This window comes from Halichoerus grypus, chromosome 5, assembly GCF_964656455.1.
Source record: "Halichoerus grypus chromosome 5, mHalGry1.hap1.1, whole genome shotgun sequence".
In the NCBI taxonomy this organism is placed as follows: Eukaryota; Metazoa; Chordata; class Mammalia; order Carnivora; family Phocidae; genus Halichoerus; species Halichoerus grypus.
Window position 1 is genome coordinate 158,810,371 of NC_135716.1, and position 24,555 is coordinate 158,834,925.

At 48.7% G+C, this 24,555-nt stretch overlaps 1 protein-coding gene across 3 annotated transcripts in view; it reads left to right on the forward strand.

Annotated features, from left to right (window-relative positions):
- The first annotated feature begins 639 nt into the window (after positions 1–639).
- INPP5B (inositol polyphosphate-5-phosphatase B) overlaps positions 640–24,555 on the forward strand; it is a 46,502-nt gene continuing 22,586 nt past the window's right edge. Inside the window, exons 1-7 of one of the 3 annotated variants that reach the window (XM_036119034.2) lie at positions 640–720; positions 1,431–1,513; positions 1,897–1,988; positions 3,521–3,618; positions 3,735–3,764; positions 4,993–5,103; positions 9,188–9,328. In XM_036119034.2, the coding sequence (XP_035974927.2) occupies positions 1,457–1,513; positions 1,897–1,988; positions 3,521–3,618; positions 3,735–3,764; positions 4,993–5,103; positions 9,188–9,328 (529 nt within the window). In that variant the 5' untranslated portion in view covers positions 640–720; positions 1,431–1,456. Of the gene's footprint in view, positions 721–1,430; positions 1,514–1,896; positions 1,989–3,520; positions 3,619–3,734; positions 3,765–4,992; positions 5,104–9,187; positions 9,329–9,502; positions 9,581–24,555 lie in introns of those variants that run through there. The other 2 variants (XM_078073392.1, XM_078073393.1) reach the window with 2 other exon arrangements.

Genomic DNA, 24,555 nt, shown 5'->3' on the forward strand with positions numbered 1-24,555 from the left:
TTTGCAAAGCACACTCACATTCATTGTCTTCCAGCAGTCCCATGAGGCGGGCAGGACCAGGTGCTCCCGTCACGCACACATCACACACACGGGAGAAGGGAGGAAAGGTGGCAGTGTGTGGCAGGGTCAATGTACGGAAGCTGGAGCGAGACCACCTGAGCCCAATTTTGCCACTTGCTAGCTGCAGGGCCTTAGTCACACTGTTTAACCTCTCTGATCCTCAGTTTCTCCACCTGGGAAACAGAGGTGATGGTTCTTCAACAGTGCTGTTCTCCTTTAAGCTAGGACAAGGTAGTTCTGTGGGGAGAAAGCGTTCCAGTCAAGGCCAGAGCTGGCCAGCGTGGATGGGAGTTCAGGATGGAATAGAGGAGAAAATGAAAATGCATTCTTTTTTCCCTTAAGGCAGACGTGGCCATCTTCCTTCCGTGCCCTGGGCGAGGAGCTCTGGCCCCATGACTTGGAGGGCTGGGGTGGAAGTTAGATCAGTCATTAAGAAAACCTTTCTGGAATCGGGAGCCCAGCGTAGCCCAGGACCTAAAGAGTTAATGGGGGTGGTGAGCACCCCCCCACACACACACACCAGCGCCCCCGTGATTGGTGCGGGCATGCTGGGACTTGTGGGCTGGCTGACCATCTTGTGGCGCAGGGGCTGCTGGGAAATGTAGTCACTAGCCGGCCAGGGCCGCGGTGTCCCACTACCCAGCGGTGACAGCTCGGGAGGTAGGTGGCAATGGCAGGGGGCTGGGAGCAGGTGTGGAGCAGGGAAGCCAGGGCAGGGCTGGGCGGGAGGGAGTGGGCAAACTGAGGGCTGAGACCCTTGTCCTGCGGCTGTCAAAACCGGACACCCCCTGGCCTGTGGCTGATGCAATGAGGCCTGCTGGGCGGGGCGGGGGGGGGGGGGCAAGGAGCAATGGGATGTTTTTTCCTGTCTCCAAGGAAAGAGGAACAGGACTGGGGTCCTTGTCCAGGATGAGACACCTCCCTTCCTGAGAACAGGACGTTTCCCCCAAAACCCATGCAGACACACCACAGACACCTCCCAGAGAGGTGCCACCAGGACTACTATTGCTCCCCCAAAAGGGAGGCAGAGCCCTATCCCAGGGGCAGTGGGACCGTGTCTCCATCTCCAGTAATGGGACAAGGCACCCACCTTCCAACTAGTTGACAGGACCCCACTCAGAAACAACTGGATGCCCTTCCAGACAAAAGGTGGTACAACAAATTGTACATCCCTCCAGGGCCAAAGGGATGGCCCCTCTTCCTAGAAACTAAAAGGCCCATCTAAGGAGGAGGAAGAGGAGAGTCAGGCCTCCTCTACCCTCTCCCTGTACAAGGGCCCCTCCTCCCTGCCCCCCAGCCCTCTGAGGCAGCTCCATCACCTCCTGGGTAACTTGTTGACCAAAGGGGGCTCCTATCTGCTGTCTCCCCAGGGTGTGTCTGCCCAGCAGGGCCCAGCATGGACCAGTCTGTGGCGATCCAGGAGACCCTGGCTGAGGGAGAATACTGCATCATCATATCCTTCCCAGCACTGAGCTCCCAGCCCCGGCACACTCCCTGGCCCTGGGAAGTGGAATGGACCGTGTCTATGTGTCTATCTGCTCTCCTCCCTCTCTCTGTGCCATCAGGGGAGAAGGAAACCAGTATTTACTAAGTACTTGCTCAGTGCTGGACTCTGCCCAGTGCTTTAAATACTGTTATGCTCCCAACCTACTGTGAAGTTGGGTGTTATCATCCCCATTTCACAGATAAGGAAGGATCAGAGAGGTGAAGTGACTTGCTCAAGGTCACACAGTGAATCTGGATGAGCAACAGAAGGGCAGGGAAGGTGGGCTGGGCTGGGTTGGCAGAGGCCTGGCCTGGGGTTTCGTTTTGGCTTCCCTTGACCCTACGCAGCAGGCAGTACAAGGTGTGCTGTGTGAGGGAGAAAGCAGGCAGAGCCGCCTCCTGGGACTCGTGCGCCACCGTCGGAAACGTGGCCAGGAACATGCGTAAGTGAGGGGTTTGGTCCTTGCTTGTCGAGCCTCGGGGTTATTCTTCACTGTACCCTCCAGCTGGACTTCAGCCATCCCTCTGGGGTAGAGTCTAAGTCTTCTAGATTAATTATAATAATGATACTTAACATGGTTTGAACACTATATTCTAAGCCCTTCATCATGTGTATTAGCTCATATAATCCTCAAAATCTGATGAAAAAACTCCTCAGGCATAGATGACTTAATGTACTTGTCCAGATCTTGAGTCGCGTGGTCTTTCTGCCTGGGTTCAAATCCAGGTTTTATTACTTCTGTTTTTTTTTTTTTTTTAAGATTTTTATTTATTTATTGAGAGAGAGAGAGAATGATAGAGAGAGAGCATGAGAGGGAGGAGGGTCAGAGGGAGAAGCAGACTCCCCTCTGAGCAGGGAGCCGGATGTGGGACTCGATCCTGGGACTCCAGGATCATGATCTGAGCCGAAGGCAGTTGCTCAACCAACTGAGCCACCCAGGCGCCCCAGGTTTTATTACTTCTGAGCCACATGACCTTTTTTTCTTTTTGTTTTAGAAAGAGAGTGTGAGAGCGAGTGGGGCAGGGAGGGGCAGGGGGAGAGGGAAAGAGAATCTTTTTTTTTTTTTTTTAAAGATTTTGTTTATTTATTTGACAGAGAGAGGCATAGTGAGAGAGGGAACACAAGCAGGGGGAGTGGGGGAGGGAGAAGCAGGCTTCCTGCGGAGCAGGGAGCCCGATGTGGGGCTTGATCCCAGGACCCTGGGACCACGACCTGAGCCGAAGGCAGATGCTTAACGACTGAGCCACCCAGGCGCCAGGAAAGAGAATCTTAAGCAGGCTCCACAAGGCCCCAGGCAGGGTTCTATCTCTGAGAGCACGCCCTGAGCCAAAATCAAGAGTCCAACATTTAACTGACTGAACCATTCAGGCACCCCCTGAACCACATGATCTTGAGCAAGCAACCTCTGTACTTCAATTTGTCCAGATTAAAGATTAGAGTGAGTTAGTACCTGTAAAATGTTTCAAACACTGTGAAGGACATAGAAAGTACCCAATAAATGTTGCTAGTAATTCCTACATATTACACAGAAGCAGAGAGAGAATGAAGACTACTTATCAAAGGTCTCAGAGCCAGAAAGTGAACCTCACGATCTCAGAGCTGGGAGGGAGGGGCATGAGACATTTTCTAATCTACCACCCTCAATTTACAGATAGCAAAACTGTGGTCAGAGAGGGAAGGGGGTGGCCGGGATTGTGCTGTTGCTGTTACACACAATGGGTAGATGACGCACATGTTTTACTCACAAAGCAGGGGCGCCCCCAAAATAAGACACGCTCAGCTTTGAGGACCTATGCATAGAATTGCGGTCTCTGATGGGCACCGTGGACAGAGAAGGCATGAGGATTGTGTATAGCTAGGCACCCCCACCATGACCCTAGGGACCAAGGAGGGAATGTGAGCACCCAAGGCCTCCACGATGGGCCTGAGGGACGGCCAGTGGGCCCTGTCTTCACTGCTGCTTCCTGCCCTTAGTCTCTTCATGTATATGCACCGGAGGATGGCCATTACGGGGGACGATGTCTCTTTGGACCAGATAGTGCCAGTCTCACGGGATTTTACGCTGGAAGAAGGTGCCACAAGGGCTGGGCGGTATGAATCCCTCTTCTCTGGGTCCCCGGGTCATGTCTGCCCTTGCAGGGGCTAGGGTGCCCAATGGCTAAGGGCCTTTTCGTTTCCCTCCCCACAGTGTCCCCAGAAGGCGAACTCTACATTCTTGGTGAGTGGACCTTTCAGCGTGAGTCCCAGCTGGGGCAGGGGGTAGAGGAGCTGCAGAGAGAAGAATGGTGTGAAGTAAGAGCACTCTGATGTCCTTCCCGTGGCAAGCACGACCCTGGAGGATCAGGCCCGCCCACCTCTCTGGCCTGGGTTCCATCGTTCTCCTCCTCCTTGCTGTGCTTGGAATCTTCTGGATGGCTTCCCATCACCTCAAACATGACACCACCGAGCCCCTGCACATGCTGTTCCCTCTTCCTGAAAGCCCCCACACCTCCTTTCACTTAGCCAACTCATCCTTCAGGGCTTCAGTTCACACTTTGCTTTTTTCCAGGAAGCTTCTGTTGAGCCTCCTGAAATTGTCCAAGCCTCACTGATACCCGTTCCTTTTTCTCATCCTCGCCAGGTCTCTGTCATTCACGTTGATTTAATTATCAGTGGTGAACGAGTTTAATGCTTACCTCCTTTGCCAGACTGTAGTAATGGCGGTGGTAATAACAACAGAAATGAATGTTTAATCCCTGGTCGTCTTGTGCCAGGCACTGTGCTAAGAGCTTTATGGGCATCATATGCTGCTTTCCTCACAACTCCATGAGGTTATCAATGCTCTCATCCCTATTTTATGGAAGAGGTAACCGAGGCCCAGGGAAATTAAGTAACTTAGTAAGTGGTGGAACCAGGTTTCAAACCCAGAATCCAGACTCTGGAGCCCACCCTCTTGATCACGGTGCTGGATTGCTCCTACTCACTTATTAGTTCAGCACATTTGTGGGTGCTCACCATGAGCCCACAGGCTGCTGAGGTCATGCTATGAGCCCGCAGATAGGCTGTGTCCATTCTCTTCACCATGGTATTCCCAGGACCTCGCTCATGCCTGGCATAGTCAGGTGGACCATGGACAGACAGACAGCCCCTCTTGTCTGCCTCCATGTGCTTTTCCTTCTGCTCGAGGAGGGAGAGACCACAGGTTAGAGAACTTGTTCTCTCCCAGCCCCGTCTAGGACTCTTGTGGTGAGGCTTCCTGACTGTTAGAACCTTGGTCCACCCCCTCCGTGGAGCGAGGAGGATGTTCATTTGGAGCTCAGGGTACAGAGATTCCCTTACGACCCAGTAGCAGCCTTGGGTGAACTGCTTTATGGCCGAAGGAGCCTTGGGATCTCCATTCTGGGGCCGCGAGCCTTAGCACTTGGTTCCTGGAGGCCAAGGGCTCAATTCCCACCTCCTCTGTGCAGGCTCAGATGTGACCGTCCGACTGGACACAGCGGAGCTCAGCCTCGTATTCCAGCTGCCCTTTGGTTCACACACCAGGATGTTCCTCCAAGAAGTTGCCAGGGCCTGTCCAGGTAGGTAAGACCCCAGGTTCTCTGGGGTGGGGGCGTTGGCTGGGCACTGACCTACCCTGCTGCCAGTTGACTTTCCACCCTTTGGCCTCACACTCCACAGTTTCTGTGCCCTCTCAAACCTGCTGGCCTGAAGCCACAGTGCCCTCAGGCTGCGAGCCAACCACCTGTTTTCATTTCTGGTTTCCCATTTCCAGACCTGAGTTTTAACTCCAGCAGAGCCCCCTTTGTCCTCCTGGTTCTGGGCAGGGCTGCACAGGATAGGCTGTGATTCTGATGTAGAATCTTTTACAAGTTAGCTGGGTCTGTAGCTTCTAGAGGCCCATCTTTCCTGTCTCTGGCAACCACAGATGGAACCAAGAGAAGTCTGGCACATGGGCTCTCCTGCCCTTGAACCCTGCTCTCTCTCCCGCTGCAGCTGAGGAAAGAGTCTAGCTTTGGCTTAGCAGTGAGAGGTTAGTGGCTTCTGGGGCAGAATTTGTTTGGATCAGGATTTCAGCCAGGCAGGTAAAGGAGAGTTTTTACAGAACAGAGGATTAGCCACAGAACATGCAAATCCGAGCCACCAGGTGCTGGGCTTAGGTGTTACGCAACACTGTTACTTGTTTCCTTTCCAGCCAGCACCTTGTCTCTGTGGGAATGGGGCAGGGGGTGCCTCCCTCCCATCGTGGTCTCACCATAGAGACTGAACCTCCAGGGGGCTCCAACTTAGCTACCTGGTGTGCCAGGAAGGAGACTGGCTTTGGGTGCAACCTGGCATATGTGGGAAAAGGAAGTAGAAACAAGATTACAGAGCCTTGAATGCCTGGTTAAGGGGTTTAAAGTTTATTCTATGAGCAGGGGGAAATTTGTCTCCAAAGCTTCAACTCATAAGGATAACTCATCTTACGATTATTATTAGTAGATGTACGAGGGGTAACAATAGTAAAGAAGCAAAGAGCATGGACCTTGAAGCTACACAGCTCCCTTGCCTTTGAAACTATCTTTGCCGATCCCTAGCTGTGTGTGACTTGGGGCAAACCACCTTTCACCTCTCTGAACCTTGGCTTGTAGATTTGTGTATGTAAAGAATATCTTCCTCACGGAGTTGTGAGGGTTAAATGGCATAACACATGTGAGAGTGCCCAGCACATAGTAGGAGCTCAGAAACTGTTTCTTCCTTCTGTACAAGAGGGTCCATAACTTAGCTAACGTTCATTGTTGACGCAGTGTGTGTTTGACCCTGTTCTAGGAACTTTTCACACATTATATTGTTTTCCTTACTGCAGCCTTACAAGGTAGGTATCAGCAACCTCTCCATTTTACAGATCAGGAACCTGAGGCTCAGAGAGTTTAAGTGTCTTGCTTGAGGTCACAGCTGGTGAACCCATGGAGCCAGGATAAGACAGGACTAGATAGTCTCCTCCAGAGCTTGAGCTCTTATGGGTTTTGTTTGCCTGTTTGTTTGTTTTACAGGATTTATTTATTTATTTGAAAGGAGAGAGCACGAGCAGGGGGAGGTGTGAGGGGTAGGAGGAACGGAGGGAGAGGGACAAGGGACCAGCAAACTCCCCACTGAGCACGAAGCCGAAGCCCGATGCAGGGCTCCATCGGGGCTCCATCCCATGACCCTGAGATCATGACCTGAGCCCAAGTCAGACGCTTAACTGACTGAGCCACCCAAGTGCCCCGAGCTCCTGTGTTTTGATGCAGAATCTTTTATAAGTGCTTCCTAAGCTTATGCCACCTTATCCCATATAAACGGTTCTGTGAAGAAAGACTTTGGGGGAGGTGATGTGTAAGCTGAGAGCTGAAAGATGAATGAGGTTTTTCCCAGGCAGGCAACAAGGGGGAAAGGGCTGTCAGAGGGAAGAGCAGGTTGTTGGTGGGATTGAACTTGGGGTAGGAAGGTATGGAAGGAGCTGAGCCAGGAGAGGCCAGCAAAGACAGCTGAGGAAGGGTCTTGGACTTTGCCCTCCAGCTCATGGGGAGCTGTAGGAGTTTTAAACAAAGGAATGACAAGGTAGATTTGCATGTAGGAAAAGTTCCTCTGGCAACTGGTGCGGAAGGGGGAGAGCCTGGGGCAGGGAGGTCAATGGAAGTGTATTGCAAGGGTTCAGGTGTAAAAACTTAGGCTTGGAGGGGCGCTGGGTAGCTCAGTCAGTTGAGTGCCTGGCTCTTGGATTTCAGCTCAGGTCGTGATCTCAGCATTGTGGGATCAAGCCCCAGGTCGGGCTCCACACTCAGTGTGGAGTCTCCTTAAGATTTTCTCTCCCTCTTCCCCTCCCCCCTCAAATAAATAAATCTTAAAAAAAAAAAAACAACCCACAAAACTGAGGCTCAAGCTAGGGCCTGGTAATAGGGATGGGGAGGAGACGGTGCACTGGAGAACTCAAACTGAAGGAATGAAGGTGCCTCGGGGGCAGTGAGTTTGGGTTGTGTTCACATCTTTACCCCCAGTGGTTAGGACGGTGCCTGGCACCTAGTAGATACTTCATGGATATGTGTTGAATGGAAGAACAAGCTTGAGGCCAGCTGTGAGGATGCAGAGAGAGGAATCAAGGATGACTTCCCTCTTTTAGGCTTAAGTGTGTGTCTATCGGTTGTCTTCCCTGCTCTGCCTTCTGGGGCCCACACTTGGGACAACCAGCAGGAACCTGCACTGAATCAAGTTCTTCTCTGAGCAGTCGTCCTGATATGGACTTCCTCAAGGAGGGGCCAGGGTAAGAGGGGACTCTCACTGCTGAAGACTCTTGGGTGTCTACCAGCCCAACCCTTGCATTTTACAGATAAAGGGACTGGAGTCCAGGATGAGGTGTGAGGTGAAAGGTGAAAGGAAATTGGTTTTCTCCACCCAGTCCTTGGTGGGTAATATGCAGCACAAAAGGTCAGGGAGTAGAAGTACCTTGGTCAAGAGACCACAGTTAGAGAAAAGAAGTAGCTAACCCGAAATGAGCACCTACTATGTCCCAGACATTTTTCTAGACATCTAGACAATGCACACCAACCATGTTCTCCTGTTCTGTCTTTTGAGCAATACTAAAGAGTAGATATCCTGTTTTATAGATGAGTAAACTGACACAGAGAAGGTAAGTAGCTTACCCAAGGTCATTCATCAATTGAAGTAATATGACAAGGTTTGGAACCCCAGGTTCTAACTCATGCCCACCGGGTCCAGAGATTTCAATTCAGATCCCAGCTCTGCCACTTCCTAGTTGTGAATGTGAACAATATATTTTATTTCCTTAGGCCTTGGCTTTATCATTTGTACAATGGAGATATGAACCTGCCTTCCCTACTACTCCAAGAGTTTTGTGAGGATCAGATGAGGCCCAGGATGGGTTAACAGTATGTTAATGCTGAAAAGAATTTTAAAAGCTGTGTCTGGCAGTGCCACACTGGGGCCTGGAACCCAAATTTCTTCATTTATGATACCCTTGCAAATCCAATTCAGTTCGGTTAGGTTCATGCAGTTCTACAAGAGCAGGCAAAAGAGCATAGGAGACCAAAAGCGTTTGGGGCTCAGACAGACCTGGGTTTGAGTGAAAGGCAGAACCACTCAAGAATTTCTAGGAAGGAGTGGCAATCTGGTTAAGGGGGAACCAGAGGACTTGTCTTTGAGAGGACTTGTCTTGAAGGCATATCCCATAGCAAGCACACTGCTTTTACTTAGAGTGTGTGTTTATTTGGAGTAGTTTACAAGTTGCTGACGGAGATGATGGGCAATAAAAGCACCCAACCCACTCCCTACTACTGACAGCTATTTGAATTCCCACATCGCGACCTTAAACTTAAGGTCTCTGAGCTCAGCTGCCATGGGATAATAGTTCCCTACCTCCTGAAGTTAGTTGTGAGGATTAAGGAGAGATACACCTATGAAGCACAGACACTGGCACATAGTTATCACGGAGGAGTGGCGCGGGTCTAGCCTGGAAGGTTACTTTAGTTTTCACATTTATTATTGCATTTGACTCTGAAACGCACCGAGTGCGCAGGGAGACAGGCTTAGAGACTCCCGGGAGGCTGAGCGATTTGCATACAGTCATGCAGAGGTGGAACCGGCTCTTCAAGCCCATAGCTCAGCATTCCGTCTATGTCCCCGCCACAGGTTTCGACCCTGCGACTCCGGATCCTGAGTTCCTGTGGCTGTCTCAATACAGGTGCACCCGGCCGGAGCCCGAGCCGCCCACGCCGCTCGGTTGGAACTCGCCTCCAGGCACCGGGCCGCCGTGCGCCGGGATTGGCGGAGGCAGGTATCCGTCTCGAAACGGGTGGTGGGGATTGGAGAAAGTGCGGCTACGGGGGCGGACTCCTTTCTGTTTAGGGGCGGGGCTATGGGGAAGCTGGGCCTTCGATTGGCGGAGGTGACACGCGGGGTGGGCCCCTCTGGGGGCGGAGCGGGTGGGGCGGTGCGGGCGGTGCGGGCGGCGTGATGAAGAGCTTGAAGAAGCAGGCAGGGAAATGTCTGCCGCCGCCGGCTCTCGGGACTGCGACTCTGCAGGTCTTTGGAGGGCTGTGGGTGGCTGGGCTGGGGCTCTGGGCGGGGGCCGGCGGCGGGCCAGGCCCGCGGATGGGCACGGTCTGCGGTTTGGCCGGTGGACGCACGGGGCAAAGACTAAGGTCCTGGCCCTTAGGAGGCGGGGACGCTGGACTGAAGTTCCGTGGGGATGTTATTCTTAGCGGGAGTGGTGAGGGCAGGCGGATGGCTGTGTGGTACTCAGGAATCTGGGAGGCTGGGGTTGTAGTGAAACTCCGTTCCTGACTCGCTGTGTGACCTGGGGCCAGTCGCTGCCCCTCTCTGAGCCTCAGTTTCTCCATCCTGACCTTCCGTGTTTGGCTTGTGTTGGGGGTGCGCTCGCCTTGACGGTGCCTTGCTTTGGGCAAGGAAGGGTGTGTGTATTGGGGCTGCCTGGCTCTCTTGTCGGTCTTCGGCCCGTGTGATAGATGGGGATGTGCACAGACCTGGAGTCCAAGAGGGCCCTGTCCACCTTGGGACCCGAGGCCAGGGTGAGGTTACAGGTGAAAGGGACTAGATTTTTTTAAAACGAGCCCTTACTGGGGAATGTTGTGCAGCACAAAAGGCCAATTGTTGAGCAGGAGGTTGTTTTTTGGAAAGCGAGAGGCCCAGGGCTGAAGTGTGCGTCAGTCTGGTGCTTTGGGAGGACCTGCAGACCTGGATTTTCTGTCCAGCTCCTGGATTTTCTGCGAGGGCTCTTTGGTATGTTTTTCTCCTGGGTGTGCCCATGCGGCTCCAGTTATGTGTGAGCTTTGGCATGACCACTGGTACCCATTCGCGCCCCTTTTCTCAGCCATTTGCGAAAGATGAAGAGTCGGTCAAGTAGCTGTGTTAAGTGTGGGCCAGCACTCCGCTTGCTCTTATAAGGCTTGGAAACTATGAGGGGCTGGGGCAAGGAGGGTGGGGATAGCATATTGCACAAAGTTTGTAAAATGAGAGGAAATTGGGTGAGCAAAGGACTTCCTCAGTGCTTATGCTTTTCCTTCATCTCAGCTGCCACAAGGCGCAGTTGAGGCGCCTGATGGTGCTGATAGTTTGCGTCTTTCTTGGGCTTATCTCTTCTCACTTGAAGTACTGATCTTGAGACAGCTGTTGCTTTGGTTCCCATGACATTCTGGGCTGTGGTGCTGGAACTGGTGAGAGCCTGCGACTGAGAACAGGCCCAGTGGCCACAGAAAGAGGTGGGTTGTGTTTTCTCAGCCAGCGTGCCAGCGCCAGGTTGCTGGAGTGCTTCATTCTCTAAGTGGACTGAGGTCTTCTGGGAGAAGTCAGGACAGCTCTGAAACCAGTTATCTGCCCCTGGGTGATAAATGCAAGGGATCTCAGAATCTTTCGTTTCTGTTCAAAAAACAAAACCTAGTCACATGCTGGTGAGGAATTATTGTCAAGGTTTTGTTTTTAGTTTTGGTTTAAAATGATTTGACCCCATCATAGTACCTACAGTAAGTGGGGTTATGCTATTAATTGCTAAGTTGCTCATGTTAAAATTGGTAAGAGATGGTGCCAAGCCCCCGGTTCTGCCTCTCATCTCTGTTTCCAGAGTTGCTCTGGCCTCAGAGAGTCACTGTCTGGGTCTCCTCTGGATGTTCTGGATAGTCCAGGCCCCAAGGGAAACAGGTAGTGGATTTGGTTCTTCCCACATGCATATGATCAAAATACCCACTTCCTGATAGCCTGAGGAACCGACCCGAGGCAAAAGGCTGCTTTAAAATGCTACTCGTGATGCACTTCAGGAGAAACAGGGCTCCCTCAAGGAGCTGACAGTCTAACCGAGAGGGGTCTGACAGATGTGATGTTGAAATGTTGCGGACTCTGCTGGAGGAGTGGTAGCCTGTTCATCTGATTCTCTTGGGCTAAGACATTGCACTGGCCTCAGACAAGTAGCTATCACAGGTGGGGCTTTTCTGCTTCTTCACTTATTTGCTCTTCTCTATGGAGCTTTTTCTTTCCTTAAAAAGAAATAAGGACAAATGCCTTCTTACTCCTATCCAGCAAGTGAAGGTGCTCTTATCCAGAAAACCCCTTGAGGGATCCTCCGTAGGCCTCCGTACTCATCCCTGTCCTTGTGTAAAACATTCACCTGCATTTCATCCTGGGCACATGCAAAGACCTGGAGCTGTGTTCTGGAAGATTCTGAGGTATGCGCTAGGAAGGGAAAGAACTACTCAGAAGTCCCAGTGGGGCTCTTCTGGGCTGATTTGACAAAGCGGTAATAACAAACAAATTTTGGTCTTTTGAAGTGGTTTTCTTATTTCCATGGTTGATTCAAAGTGAGGCAGCTTTGTAGTAACTCAAATTTCAAATGAGATGTGCTGTGAGTACTTTTTCCCCTGAACCCAGGAAACAAAGCATTAAAGTCTGTCTGGCCTGAGAAAGGAAATGTATGCTATTTATATCTCAGGGCAGCTAAAGGGTAACCTAGATCACTAGGGTAGAAGCCAGAGAGAATGTTGGAAAAATAGCCCCTGGGATGGTCAGCTCAGGGCCCCCCCACCCCCCGTCTTTCAATAAGTAAAGTCTGTGTGACCAACATATCCTTTTAGTGTGGAGAAAAGGAATTCTCTTAGATGTTTCTGCAGGTAGGAATATCGCCCGTCCTCTCTCTCTACCTTTGTGGGAAGCTCCGCCTGATCCTAAGCAAATGAGTTTGAATCACTTTGTTTCTTTAAACAAAAGAGAACTGTGCTCCCTTTTTCTTCCTCCTTTTGTTGTTCCCTTCGCCATTTTCCCTCTTTGTCCCATTTAACCTTGTGTTTGTTTCTAGAACAGAAGAGCCCCCCCCCCCCAAGACTTCTTTCCCTCAGAAAACAGTTTGTGTTGAAAATCTACAGTGGCAGTCTAGAGCAAGAGAAGTGACCCATAAACATTCATTTAGAAGGAGCTCTGCACAGAAAAATCCTCAGGGACGGAAGGTTCAGGAAGAGAGGCATCAATATTTATTAGAGGGAAGACAGTGTTGGAACATAGAAGCTCGCTGACTTGCATGTTTTCTTTGCTGCTTAAAATATACTGTAACAAATTTGTAGACTTTACCACCGATGATGCTTAGGCGAGCTGAAATTGGATGAATGATGAGGATTTGAACAAAGTGTGTGGCTAAGTGGCCTGGATATTTTTTATTTTTATTTTCCTTATTGCACCTTGGTACAATATTAGATGTGTCTATTGACTTTCCTCTCTTCCATCTATACAAGGAGAGTGAATGTTTGCCTCCTAAAAGGTCACCTCTGAATTATTTATTTATTTATTTAAAGATTTTACTTATTTATTTGACAGAGAGAGAGAAAGAGAGCATGAGCAGGGGGAGCAGCACGCAAAGGGAGAGGGAGAAATAGACTCTCCGCTGAGCCAGGGAGCCTGGTGCAGGGCTCCATCCCAGGACCCTGGGATCATGACCTGAGCTGAAGGCAGACGCTTAATGACTGAGCCACCCAGGCACCCTATTTATTTATTTATTTAAATATTTTTTATTTATTTGAGAGAGAGAGAGAGAGCACGAGTTGGGGGGAGGGCTGAGGAGGAGGGACAAGCAGACTCCCCACTGAGCGCAGAGCTGGATCCCAGGACTCCGAGATCATGACCTGAGCCAAAGTTAGATACTTAACCGACTGAGACACTCAGGAGCCCCTTTATTTATTTACTTTTAAAAATTTATTTATTTATTTGAGGAGAGGGTCAGAGGGAGAGGGAGAGAGAGAACCTCTGAATTATTTAGAGGTGCTTTCTTTTGAGAAACGCATTCAGGAATTACAAATGCCCACTCTCCAGAGCTTAGAAACTGGCTGCTCTCTTCAGGGCCTATCCTAGGCTGGTTTCTTCCAGGTAACTACTCATCATCTTCCTTCCGCCCTCCCTCCGGTTTCTTTTCTGTTAATACAGTCACTAAAAACCTTGGTCATCGTGGACTCTTCCCTCTCCTCTTCTAATAACCACATTCTGTCCATTATTTTTCTGCAATTAAAAAATTCTTGGAACATTAAAAAAAAAATTTTTAAGTCCCATAGTTCATGTAAGTAGCCTCTGACCTGAATGAACCCAGTGGTTTCCTTACAGACCTTCCTAACCTTAAGCTCTTCTCCCTAGGGATTTCCTTAGACTTAACTTTTATCGTACCCTACTATTTTATATGTGAACTTGAATGTTGTGCCACTTCCTGGTGTCCACAGAATAAAGTTCAGATTCTTTTGCATGGCAGTTCAAGTCCTGCACAGCCTGGCTTCAGCCCCCTTTTATCTCATCTAGTCTTATCTGCCCCAGCTCACCTTCATTTCCTCTTCTTCAAACTTGACTGCTTGTAATTTTTGGATAAAGCCCTTTGCTTTTTCATCTTTGTTGACTGCTCATTCAGCTACATTTTTATAAGCTTAAACTTGCTGTTCTTAGCATTTTTGCACTCCCCCCCCCCCCCCGCCATAAATGCCAGCCTGAATGCCTTGCACATCGGTAGGTGCTCAAAAATGTCTGTGGCCTTGAGGTATAGAGACCCAGGCAGTTCATCCCCTGAAGTGCTCCAGTCACGTGAGCAGCTCCTGGCCCCTACCTCTCTGAGCACGCTCTGAACTCTTCTCCCCTCCCTTCCTGGTTTGCTCTTGCACACTTCTCTTTTAGCTTTATCACCAGACCACAGACAGTTCACGGAAGGTCCAGCAAAGGGAGAGCCTGGAGGGAAAAAGTCACGTCATCTGTCCAATAGCCTGTCACCACTACAACCTGTTGCTGTGAAGTGGTTGCACTGGAGTCTTCCTCCTTGAAAGCTGAACTGGCCACGGTTAGTCCTTGCCAACCTAAGTCAGATTTGCACAGGGTGCAGATTGGAGTTTGAATCCAGGGCTTCTTGGTTTGCAGGACATAGGAGGTGTTTTTAGAGATGTCTAAAGAAAGAAGAGAAAACGAAGAAGCATGGTTATTCGACTTTTAAGAAAGTAACAGAGCTCTTTGGGTGGTGGCCAGGCTGAAATAGGAAAAATTGATTCTTTCCATTGTTTGTAATGCTGGGTGCCCTGTGTTATGGGCTTCTCTCCAGAGTTTCCTGCATTGTGTGCTATTTACTTAGCTCGCCCCACCTTTTTTTTTTTTTAAATAGACTCCATGCCCCCACATGGGGCTCAACCTCACGACCCCAAGATCAAGAGTTGCCTGCTCTTCCAACAAACAGCCAGCCAGGTGCCCCTAGCTCCCCTTTATCATAGAGTAAAATCCAAACTCTACATGGTATTCAAAGTCTTACACTTTGGCCATATATTACTAGTATATACTAACAAATCCTTTAAAATAAAAATTTGTTTATAAAACTGTATTACTGTGAACTATTATTATTATTAGCAGTTACCATTTATTAAGTGCTTACTGTGGGTCAGTGGGTCTCACACTGTGCCACAAAAGTATAGTAAGAGGATGTCCATTTCTTAGATGGAGAGATTGAGGCTCCGAGAGGGTAGGTAACATGCCTGTGATCACTCAGTGGTCAGTGACAGAGTTGAGAATAGAACTCAAGTTGTTGGTTTGAATCTAATGCTTGAGCCCTAATCCTTTCGTCTCCCCTAATGCTTCTCAAACAAAACTTTTCCTACTTGTTTCTACTACCTATTATGCCTTTTTTCTGAGGATACTATAATGTTATGTCTTTGTACTGAAATTGTTTCTTCTGCCAGAATTGCTTTCTGAACTTCACATTTTTCTGATAGTTAATATAGTTTACTGGTTAAGAGCACAAACTCTGGACCCAGATTCCCCGGGCTTGAATCCCGGCTATGCCATTTATTATCTCTGTGTTCCAGGGCAAGTGACTTAACCTCTTTGTGTTTACCTTCTGGTTTGTAAAGTGCAGATAATAGCACTTACCTGTTGGAGTAGCTGTGAAGATTAAATAAATGTAGAGCATTTAAAACCATGCCTGGCATGTAGTAAGCCCTGAGTATTTGCTATGAATATTATTCACACTAGTAGTACTATCGCTGTTGTCATTAACATAGCCTGACTTGGATTCCGGATAGTTGGATCTGGATCTGTTTATCTCCCTGTCAGTTGAATGTGTCTCTTGCTGGTATGTGTTGCCGTCTGAGGCTGCCAGAGCCCAGGGCACGGCCCCCTCTGTGTACACAGCACAGTGTCACTGATAAGCATTGAACCAACTCACTCACTGCTGCCAGTTTGCATTGTCAGGTATGTTGCTCCTTTGGTTTTGCCGGTTCTTCTCGTGTGCTGGAAATGGAATGCGAAGGCCAGTGGCTGAGAAGATAGGAAGGGTCCTCTCAGACCTGTCTAGTAGACGCTCAGCAAGGGTAGGACATGGTCTCCACCCAGCAATGACAGCCACACACCCACACACCCTGTGGACACCGTGGTAGTACTTTTGCTTTGTTATCCAGACAGACTCATAGAGTACTTATCTCTACGAGGTGATAGTTTCATTGAAGATGTGCTCACGCTTGCAGAGGGAGACACTGTGGAGTCAGGCAGATTTGGGTTTTAATGTCACTTGTGCCATTTACTGGCTTGGTTCTGTGTCCTTGGGCACATCTGCTCTCTGCTGTGGGCCTCTGTATCCTTATTTGCAAAATGAAGCCAATAATCGGAAATAACAGAGGAAGCACTTAGGGCAATCCCTAGCGATTAGAGGGTACTTGATAAATGGTAGGCTTGATGATCAGAGCAGTGGAGGGTTAGGAGTGTTAGAGCTGGGTAAAAAAGTGGTAGAGGGAAGGAACTAACAGTTCCTACACATCTGCTGTGTACCAGGCATTGTGCTAGGCTCTTGACCCACTTAGATTTCATTTGGTTATTCTTTGGCTTCTCTGTCAGTTTGGTGTTGTCATCCGCATTTTACAAATGAGGAAACTAAGTAATTTGCTTGAGGTTTCATACGAGGTAATGGATGGAGCCAGTGAAAGAGCCAGGTCTGTTTTATTCCAAAGCCCAAGGCTTCTTTCCCCAAACACTCTAATTTCTCTTAAAGTGCCACACCAGTTCTATGGACGAGAAGGTCTTCAGAAGTCAGAGAAATGAGACTGAGGACTAGCCTGGCGGCGGGAGTGGGGCTTCATGAGGGAGGGCGTAGGATTGGAGGCTGGGCTTTGCAGCAGAGGTGGCCGGCACAGAGGAGGGCCTTCCCCTGGAAGCAGGAGTGAGGGTGGCGCACACAGCCGTTCTGGCTGTTTCGATCGGGCTGTTTTTAGGTGGTGGAGCCGTGAGCTGGGCGAGGACGGCCACTTTGCAAAGGGCCTCATCTTCCAGTTGGACCAGTTTGTATCTTAACCTGCAGGCCGCAGTGCAACCCTGAAAGCTTTAGAGCAGGGAGACAGGAAATCAGAGTTCAGTCTGGCCACGTCCAGACACAAAGTGGGGTAGGGAGAAGGGGGAAGATCCTGGAGTGGGAGACTCTCGCCGTCACAAGTGAGAAGAGGGTGGCCTGGGGGATGGCAGCCGTGGGAACGAAGTCAAAGACATCGGTGGCCGACCGGCTCTGGGGGCCCAGCGAGAGGGGTGAGCGGATGGCAGGATTGCACACCGGGCTGGCGGGGACGGGGCTGGTGCAGGTGACAAAGGGAGAGCTTAGGGAGAGGGCCCGGCAGTCAAACGACAGCTTTACCTGGGATGGATCAACACAGAACGTCTGGTGGAAATGTAGACAGTGGCGGGACTGCGCTCAGGCAGAACTGGACAGCTCTGTTTGGAGTGGACTGTGATGACTGAGGATTCTTGTGCAAGAGAAGAGCGCGACCGGGCGCCTGGGTGGCTCAGTTGGTTAAGCGACTGCCTTCGGCTCAGGTCATGATCCTGGAGTCCCGGGATCGAGTCTCGCATCGGGCTCCCTGCTCAGCGGGGGGTCTGCTTCTCCCTCTGACCCTCCCCCCTCTCATGTGTTCTCTCTCATTCTCGCTCTCTCAAATAAATAAATAAATCTTTAAAAAAAAAAAAAAGAGAAGAGCGCAACCTAGATCTGCACTGCTCACTGTGGCGGCCACACGTGGCTATTTACATTTAATTTAGGTAAATAAAATAAAAAATCCAGTTTCTCGTTCACTCTAGAAACATTTCAAATGTTTCAGTGTGGCCAGTGGCTACTGTTTCAGGCAGTGGACTTGTAGAACATTTCTGCCATCTTAGCAAGTTCTGTTGGACAGCACTGGTCTAGATCTTGGGGAGTACCTACAGGTAACTAGGGGACCTGCAGGGGGAAATGGAGCAAGAGGGGGAGACAGGAGGAGCAACTGAATTAAGAAATAACGTTGCTGGGGGAAAAAAGAGAAAAGAAAAGAAAGAAAGAAAGAATGTTGCTGCCTCTCGGACAATTCTCGAAAGAAGTCCGGTACTTGGGATTTGGGTTAGAATTTACTTTTTTTTCCTTGTGTGATGTCCTGTTTGAGAAAAAGCCCCAACCCCAGGTCAGTGATAGGCCTGGCTACAAGATGTTGACATCGAGACCTTGCCTCCTGTCTTTGTTTTGTAGCTCTGGGCCTTCAATAGGTCTGGTTTGGCTTCTAGAGCACCTTTTGGCCTTGCAGTGAGGGAGAGGCTCCAGTTAGCCGTAGGAGAAGAAGACGGTAACCACATAAGGCAGATACACTATTATCTCTGGTCAGTGGACGAGTCCACACTTAGAGAAGTTAGGTGATTTGCCCAGAGTCGTAGAGCTAATGAGTGGCAGAGTCAAAAATGGAACCTGGGTCTTTGATGTTGATGTATATAAATAAAATACACATCGTAACTGACTTTGAAAGTGCCTGTAAGCAAAAAGCAAAAGAAGTCCTACCATGGAGAAATGACTACTGTCGACCCTTTGCTTTCTCCCCATCCAGGCTTTCCAATGTGTATGTGTATGTGTCTATAAAATGTATAGGTATATTTAGAAGTGTGTTTTATATGTACACAGACATACACTCTAGTCCTTTCTGATGGGTGTAGCTATGTCAGGCCATGCTCTTAACTGCCATCTTCAATCCCTTATCAGCAGTTCTGAAGTCCTTAAAGCTCCAAAGACTGAAAAAATGTTTTTTCCAAGTTTGGCCCAAGCTCAGTTTGGCAGTAAGACTCGCTTGAACTGACAGGAGGCTATTTATAGGCTTTATTTATCCCATCGCGTATTACTACTCCTAAGTTGCACTGTGGAAATATTAAAGTGTTTGATTCCTTGGTGTAGCCTCAGACTCTGCTGGGGGTGTTGTATTATAGGCAGCATAGGTAATGTATTAGCTTTCTAAAATCCCCCAAATCCTGGGACGCCTGGGGTGGCTCAGTCGGTGGAGCGTCTGCCTTCAGCTCAGGTCGTGATCCCGGGGTCCTGGGATTGAACCCCGTGTCGGGCTCCCTGCTCCATGGGGAGTCTGCTTCTCCCTCTCCCTCTGCCCACCCCCAGCTCGTGCTCTCTCTCTCTCATTCTGCTCTCTCTCTCAAACAAATAAATAAAAATCTTTAATTAAAAACAAAAGAATTGAATTTAAATAAAAATAAATTAATTAAAAAAAAACACCCAGAAATGACACCCTGTGGCTGTTTGTTCAGTGTCTACTGGCTGCCTGATATGTTCCATAAATTGTGGTAAGCCGAGGGCCACAGAGAAAAAGGATCAACTCCTGCTTCCAAGAAGCTTGTGGTCTAGCTAAAGAAGGAAGGCAAAAAGAGTTAAACACAGTTACGGTTCCATTATGATAAATGCCTTGACAGAGGCAAACCCTGGGTGTGTGAAAATACGAGGGCCAGAGGAGACCTTTTGAAGGAGGTGAATCCGGAGCTGAGTCTGCAAGGATGACTGAAATTCACCCCATGAAGGTGGGATTGGGGCGTGATTTGGGTCGGGGGTGGGGGTGAGGAGGCAGCATCTAAAGAGAGAAATCGTTTTGCTGTGGCTGGATTGGGGTGGTGGTGGTAGGAGATCGGGGCTGGAAAGGGAGTCTGGGCTAATTACAAAGGTCCTTGTATGTAATACTCAGAGGTTTGGGGTTTATTGCACAGGTGATAGAAGTTATCGTGGGATTTGAGGCACAGGAATGACCTGCTCAGATTTGTGTTTTCTTCGAGATGGTGGCAGAATGGACTGGAGGGGGAGATAACGGAGGCAGGGAAATCACTGAATGTGCTTTCCAGAAACAGTAAATGCCTAAACTAAGGCATGACCGTAGGGATAGGGAAGACGGTCAGGTATAAAAATATTTAGGAGAGAGGATTTATAGGACTTGGTGGAAAAACATGGGAAGAAAGGAAAAACCCAGATGTCAGCTGTTAGATTGGCTGACAAAGGAGTGGAGGTCTGAGGTTGGAAAAAGGGCAGAGTGTGAGTAGGGAAGCAGGAGAGGAGGAAGGACAGGAAGCTGTGGTCAAAAAGGAACCATGGGGCTGCCTGATGGTAAATTTGGTAAAGAGCCGCTGACAGCCAGCTTCCGTGATAGATTCAGGGGAGAAGAGATTCCGAGAAGACTGCCCTGTGGCTGGAAATCCCCCAAATCATGCCTTAAAGTTTCCATGCACAGAGTGAGGAATGGGTCCTGCGGCAGACACGGTGATGTAGGTCTGCAGGGCAATTTTCCAGTCCATTCATGGACGGAAGCTGAATCCATAGGGACACACCACTTGTCCCCAGGAGATGTCCTTTCAGTCTGGCTGTTAGTAGGAACTGCCCCCCCAAAACAAGACCCTTAGAAAGCGCTGATATAGGAACAGAGCTCTACCCCTTAGTCCTTAATTTGCTTTGGCTCCTCATAAAGCCCCATGAGATATTTATACTGAAGTTCCTACTTTGTAGATGAAGAAACCGAGACCCAAAGAAAAGAAGGAACTTGTCACACAGGAAGATAATGGTACAGCTAGGCTTCAGCTTACATTTCCTGATACTTGCATGCATTTAACACATCGAGTACTTACTATAAGCCAAGTGCTGCTCCAAGTCCCTGGGAAAGAGCATGAAGACAAGGCCCCTGCCTTCCAGAGCTTACCTTTTAGTGGACATAGGCTCCAATAAGCTGAGGAGTACTTATGAGAGGTAATATCAAATGGTATTAGTACTAAGAGGAAAAATGTAACAGGATTGTGGTTCCCAGATGGTGCACTATAGTTCCCCAGCACCATGCAGGGAATTCACAGGGCCACGGTGGGACATTTCAAGGTTCGGAAGGAAATACAGAGATACCTGTCAGTCTGCTGGAACACCAACCTTCTAGCTCGACGTAGTTCACAGTTTCAACGTTAGATGGTGCTGCATTCTTTTTGATGACATGGTATCTTTGCAAAGCTGGGTTTGGAGTGGTTGCTGGGATCAAAAGCAAGTACCAGGCAGAAATCAGTGTGGCACATCGTAGGTGGTGTCCCCTCGGATTCCAAGGTTTGAGAGGGTGTGCAGTACGCAACAGGCACACACATCTCTTTAGTCGGTAATTGTGGTTATTTCAAATGAAATAGAAATAGTATTTTTTCCTTCTGTTTATGTGTATTCATTTTCAAACTGCTACTTAAGTTGTTAGGACTTAAGTACTTCGTGATTTTATTTTGGCCCTAACTACTTGAACAGCACTGGTAGGTACTTCTTACGGCCTCGAGGCTCTTTGGAAAAAATCACTGAGATAGTAAGGGTGCTGTGAACAGAGGAATTTAGGAAGTTCTGAAGTAAGGGGATAGAGTGATGTGGGCTGGTGGGGGGCTGTTTAGATAGGGTGGCAGAGCCCCTGACATCTGAGCAGAGGCCTGAACGAAATGCAGTGAGTCACGTGGAGATCTGAAGGAAAAGCATTCCAGGTAGAGGGACCCACAAGGGCGAAGTCCCTGATTTGGGAATGAGCTTGACGTGCTCCAGGAACAGCAGGAAGGGAGGTGTGGTCAGCGCAGACTGAGTGAGGGAGAGTGCAGTGGATGGGGGCCAGAGAGGTGTGGGGGCCAGGTTAGGGAGGGCCTTATCAACTCCCTCAGGGGGCCAAATTCATTCTGAGGTGTGGGAAGCGATTCGAAAGTTTTAAGCAGAGAAGTTAATTCGTGTGGCATAGTGATACACCTCCTTTTCACTCTGGCTGCTATCTGGAAAACTAACGACAGGAGTGTGTAAGAGTAGAAGTCAAGAACAGTTAGGAAGCCGGTGTGGTGAGAAATTCCAGGTATATTTCTGAAGGTAGAACTTGGCTGAATTGCTGATGAATTAGGTGTGGGAGTAAGGGGAAAAAAGAGGAGTCACAAGTCAGTCTCAGGTTTTTATTCTGCACAGCTGGTCCAATGATGGTGCTATCTACCGAGCTGAAGAAGCCTAAGGAGGGGAAGCAGCATAGAACAACCTGGAGCTCAGGTGAAAGGTTGGAGATTGGGAGTGGTCAGCATGTAGGTGGTTTTTAAAACTGTGAGGCTAAGTGAGATCACCTGGCTGGAGAAGCGGTCTCGTGCCAGGGGCTTTGCCCGGACTCATTCCTGGGGGTGGGGCGTGGGGTGCGTGGAGAAAAAAAGGAGCCTTCAGAAACTAAGGGAAGTATTTACCGGGGGAGAGAGTGGTTTCTATCAAGAGCTGCCGAAGAGGTTGGAGTGGACTTAGCTGAAAACTGGGAACTGACCGCTGGATTTGGCAACATGAAGGTTATCAGTAACCTTAACACATCAGTTGCGGTAGAGTAGTGGGGAGTTAGGCTCCACCACTTTGAAGGGAAGAGTATTCACCTACATTCACCTATGAATTCTTCATAGGAGATTTGTCTTTTCTCCTCCATTTATTTTTATTTTTATTATTTTTAAAGATTTTATTTATTTATTTATTTGACAGAGAGAGCGAGAGAGCACAAGCAGGGGGAGAGCGAGAGGGAGAAGCATGCTCCCTGCAGAGCAGCGAGCCCGACATGAGGCTCCATCCCAGGACCCTGGGATCATGACCTGAGCTGAAGGCAGACAGTTAACCGACTTAGTCACCCAGGCGCCCCAAAGCGAAGTTTATTGAGTGATAGTAAAGTGATAGTACAAAGCTCCCGAAGAGGCAGGGGACCCAAGACGGTTGCCTCCATTTATTTTTTTATTCAATTTTTTATAGCAGTATGGATTGATGGTTATTTCTTTTATACTTGGAATTATAATCCAATATTGCTTTATTTCGTTGCTCAAATTGTTCCAGCTGTGACCATTGGAGCTCTGTCAGTTGGCTTCTGTGTCCATTTGACATACCCTCATCATTGTGGGTGTTTTTATTTTGGGAGTTTTTTTGAGTACTTTCTTGTTTTCTGGCACTAGAAGATGCTCCATCTTGTATATTTCCTACCCCAGTCCTAAAATAACCATATCTCAAGGAGCCCCGGTTCCTTTTATTGGAGAATGGTAGTGGAAATCGAGATTGGGCATCAAAGAGTGGTCCTTGCTAGTGGTGTGTCCTTGCTTCTAGGCTCTCTTAGCTGATGGAGCAAGGAAATGTATGTGTATATACTTAAATGTGTGTATCTCTATATTTCTATATGTAACCATATGTATCTATATTAGGTAAACATGAACTCATGCTGATATCTCCAACTCTAACCCATTACCACATGGATCATTCTAGCCCCTTCCCCTTGTTTACCTGGAATCTCCCACTCCAACAATGAGAAACCTGGCTCCCACAATCCACTCTCCATTTTCTTAAGTGTTAAATTCCAGGATCCATGTATAGCGGCTTCAGAATTGATAACCCATATCCCTGTGGGAAACAGCGTTATCAGTCAGAGGAGAGTGCTTATGAACAGTTCATTTTGCCTTTAGTCTTACAGAGTCCACTCATTTCCAAAGCTATTTAGGTCAGCACTTTTTTCTTCTATCCCCCCTCAGTGAGGCTGTTTCATACATTTGTAATATAGTTAGATTCTTTTGTCATTTTCTCATTTCACTCCAGGGCCCTTTGATCTCCAAAATGATTTTTTTTAAATTTGCATACATTACTCTGTGCTCTAAAGTTCTATGGGTTTTGAAGCCTATGGGTAGTGTCATGTATCCACCATTACAGCTTCTCACAGAATAGTTTCACTGCCCTAAAAAGTCCCGTGTGCGGCACTTACTTAGTCCTTACCCACCCACTGAACACCTAACAACCATTCATCTGTTTACCATCTCTAGAGTTGAAATCCTACAGCATGGAGCCTTTTCACAGTGATTTCTTTCACTTAGCAATATGTATTTAAGATTCATTCATGTTTTTCTGTGACTTGGTGACTCATTCTTTTTTATTGCTGAATAATATTTCATTATATAGATATACCATAGTTTGTTTATTCAGTCATCTATTGGAGGACATCTTGGTTGCTTTCAGTTTTTTTTTGTTTTTTTTTTTAAGAATTTATTTATTTATTTGACAGAGAGAGACACAGCGAGAGAGGGAACACAAGCAGGGGGAATGGGAGAGGGAGAAGCAGGCTTCCCGCGGAGCAGAGAGCCCGATGTGGGGCTCGATCCCAGGACGCTGGGATCATGACCTGAGCCGAAGGCAGACGCTTAACGACTGAGCCACCCAGGCGCCCCAAAGATTTTATTTATTTATTTGACAGAGAGATAGAGAGCACAAGCAGGCAGAGTGGCAGGCAGAGGGAGAGGGAGAAGCAGGCTCTCCGCTGAGCAGGGAGCCGGACGTGGGGCTCGATCCCAGGACCCCAGGATCATGACCTGAGCCAAAGGCAGCCGCTTAACAGACTGAGCCACCCAGGCGCCCCTGCTTTCAGTTTTTGATGAGTATGAATAAAGCTGCTGTAGGGGCGCCTGGGTGGTTCAGTCAGTTAAGCGTCTGACTTCGGCTCAGGTCGTAATCTCAGGGTCCTGGGATCAAACCCTGCGTTGGGCTCTGCGCTTAGCGGCGAGTCTGCTTGTCCCTCTCCCTCTTCCTCTGCCCTTCTCCCCCCTCGTGCTCTCTCTCTCTCTCTCTCAAATAAATAAATTAATTTAAAAAGAAAGTTATGTGCAGGTTTTTATATGGACATAAACTTTCAAATAGATAAAGATCTAGGAGTGTGATTGCTGGATCATATGGTACGGCTGTTTAGCTTTGT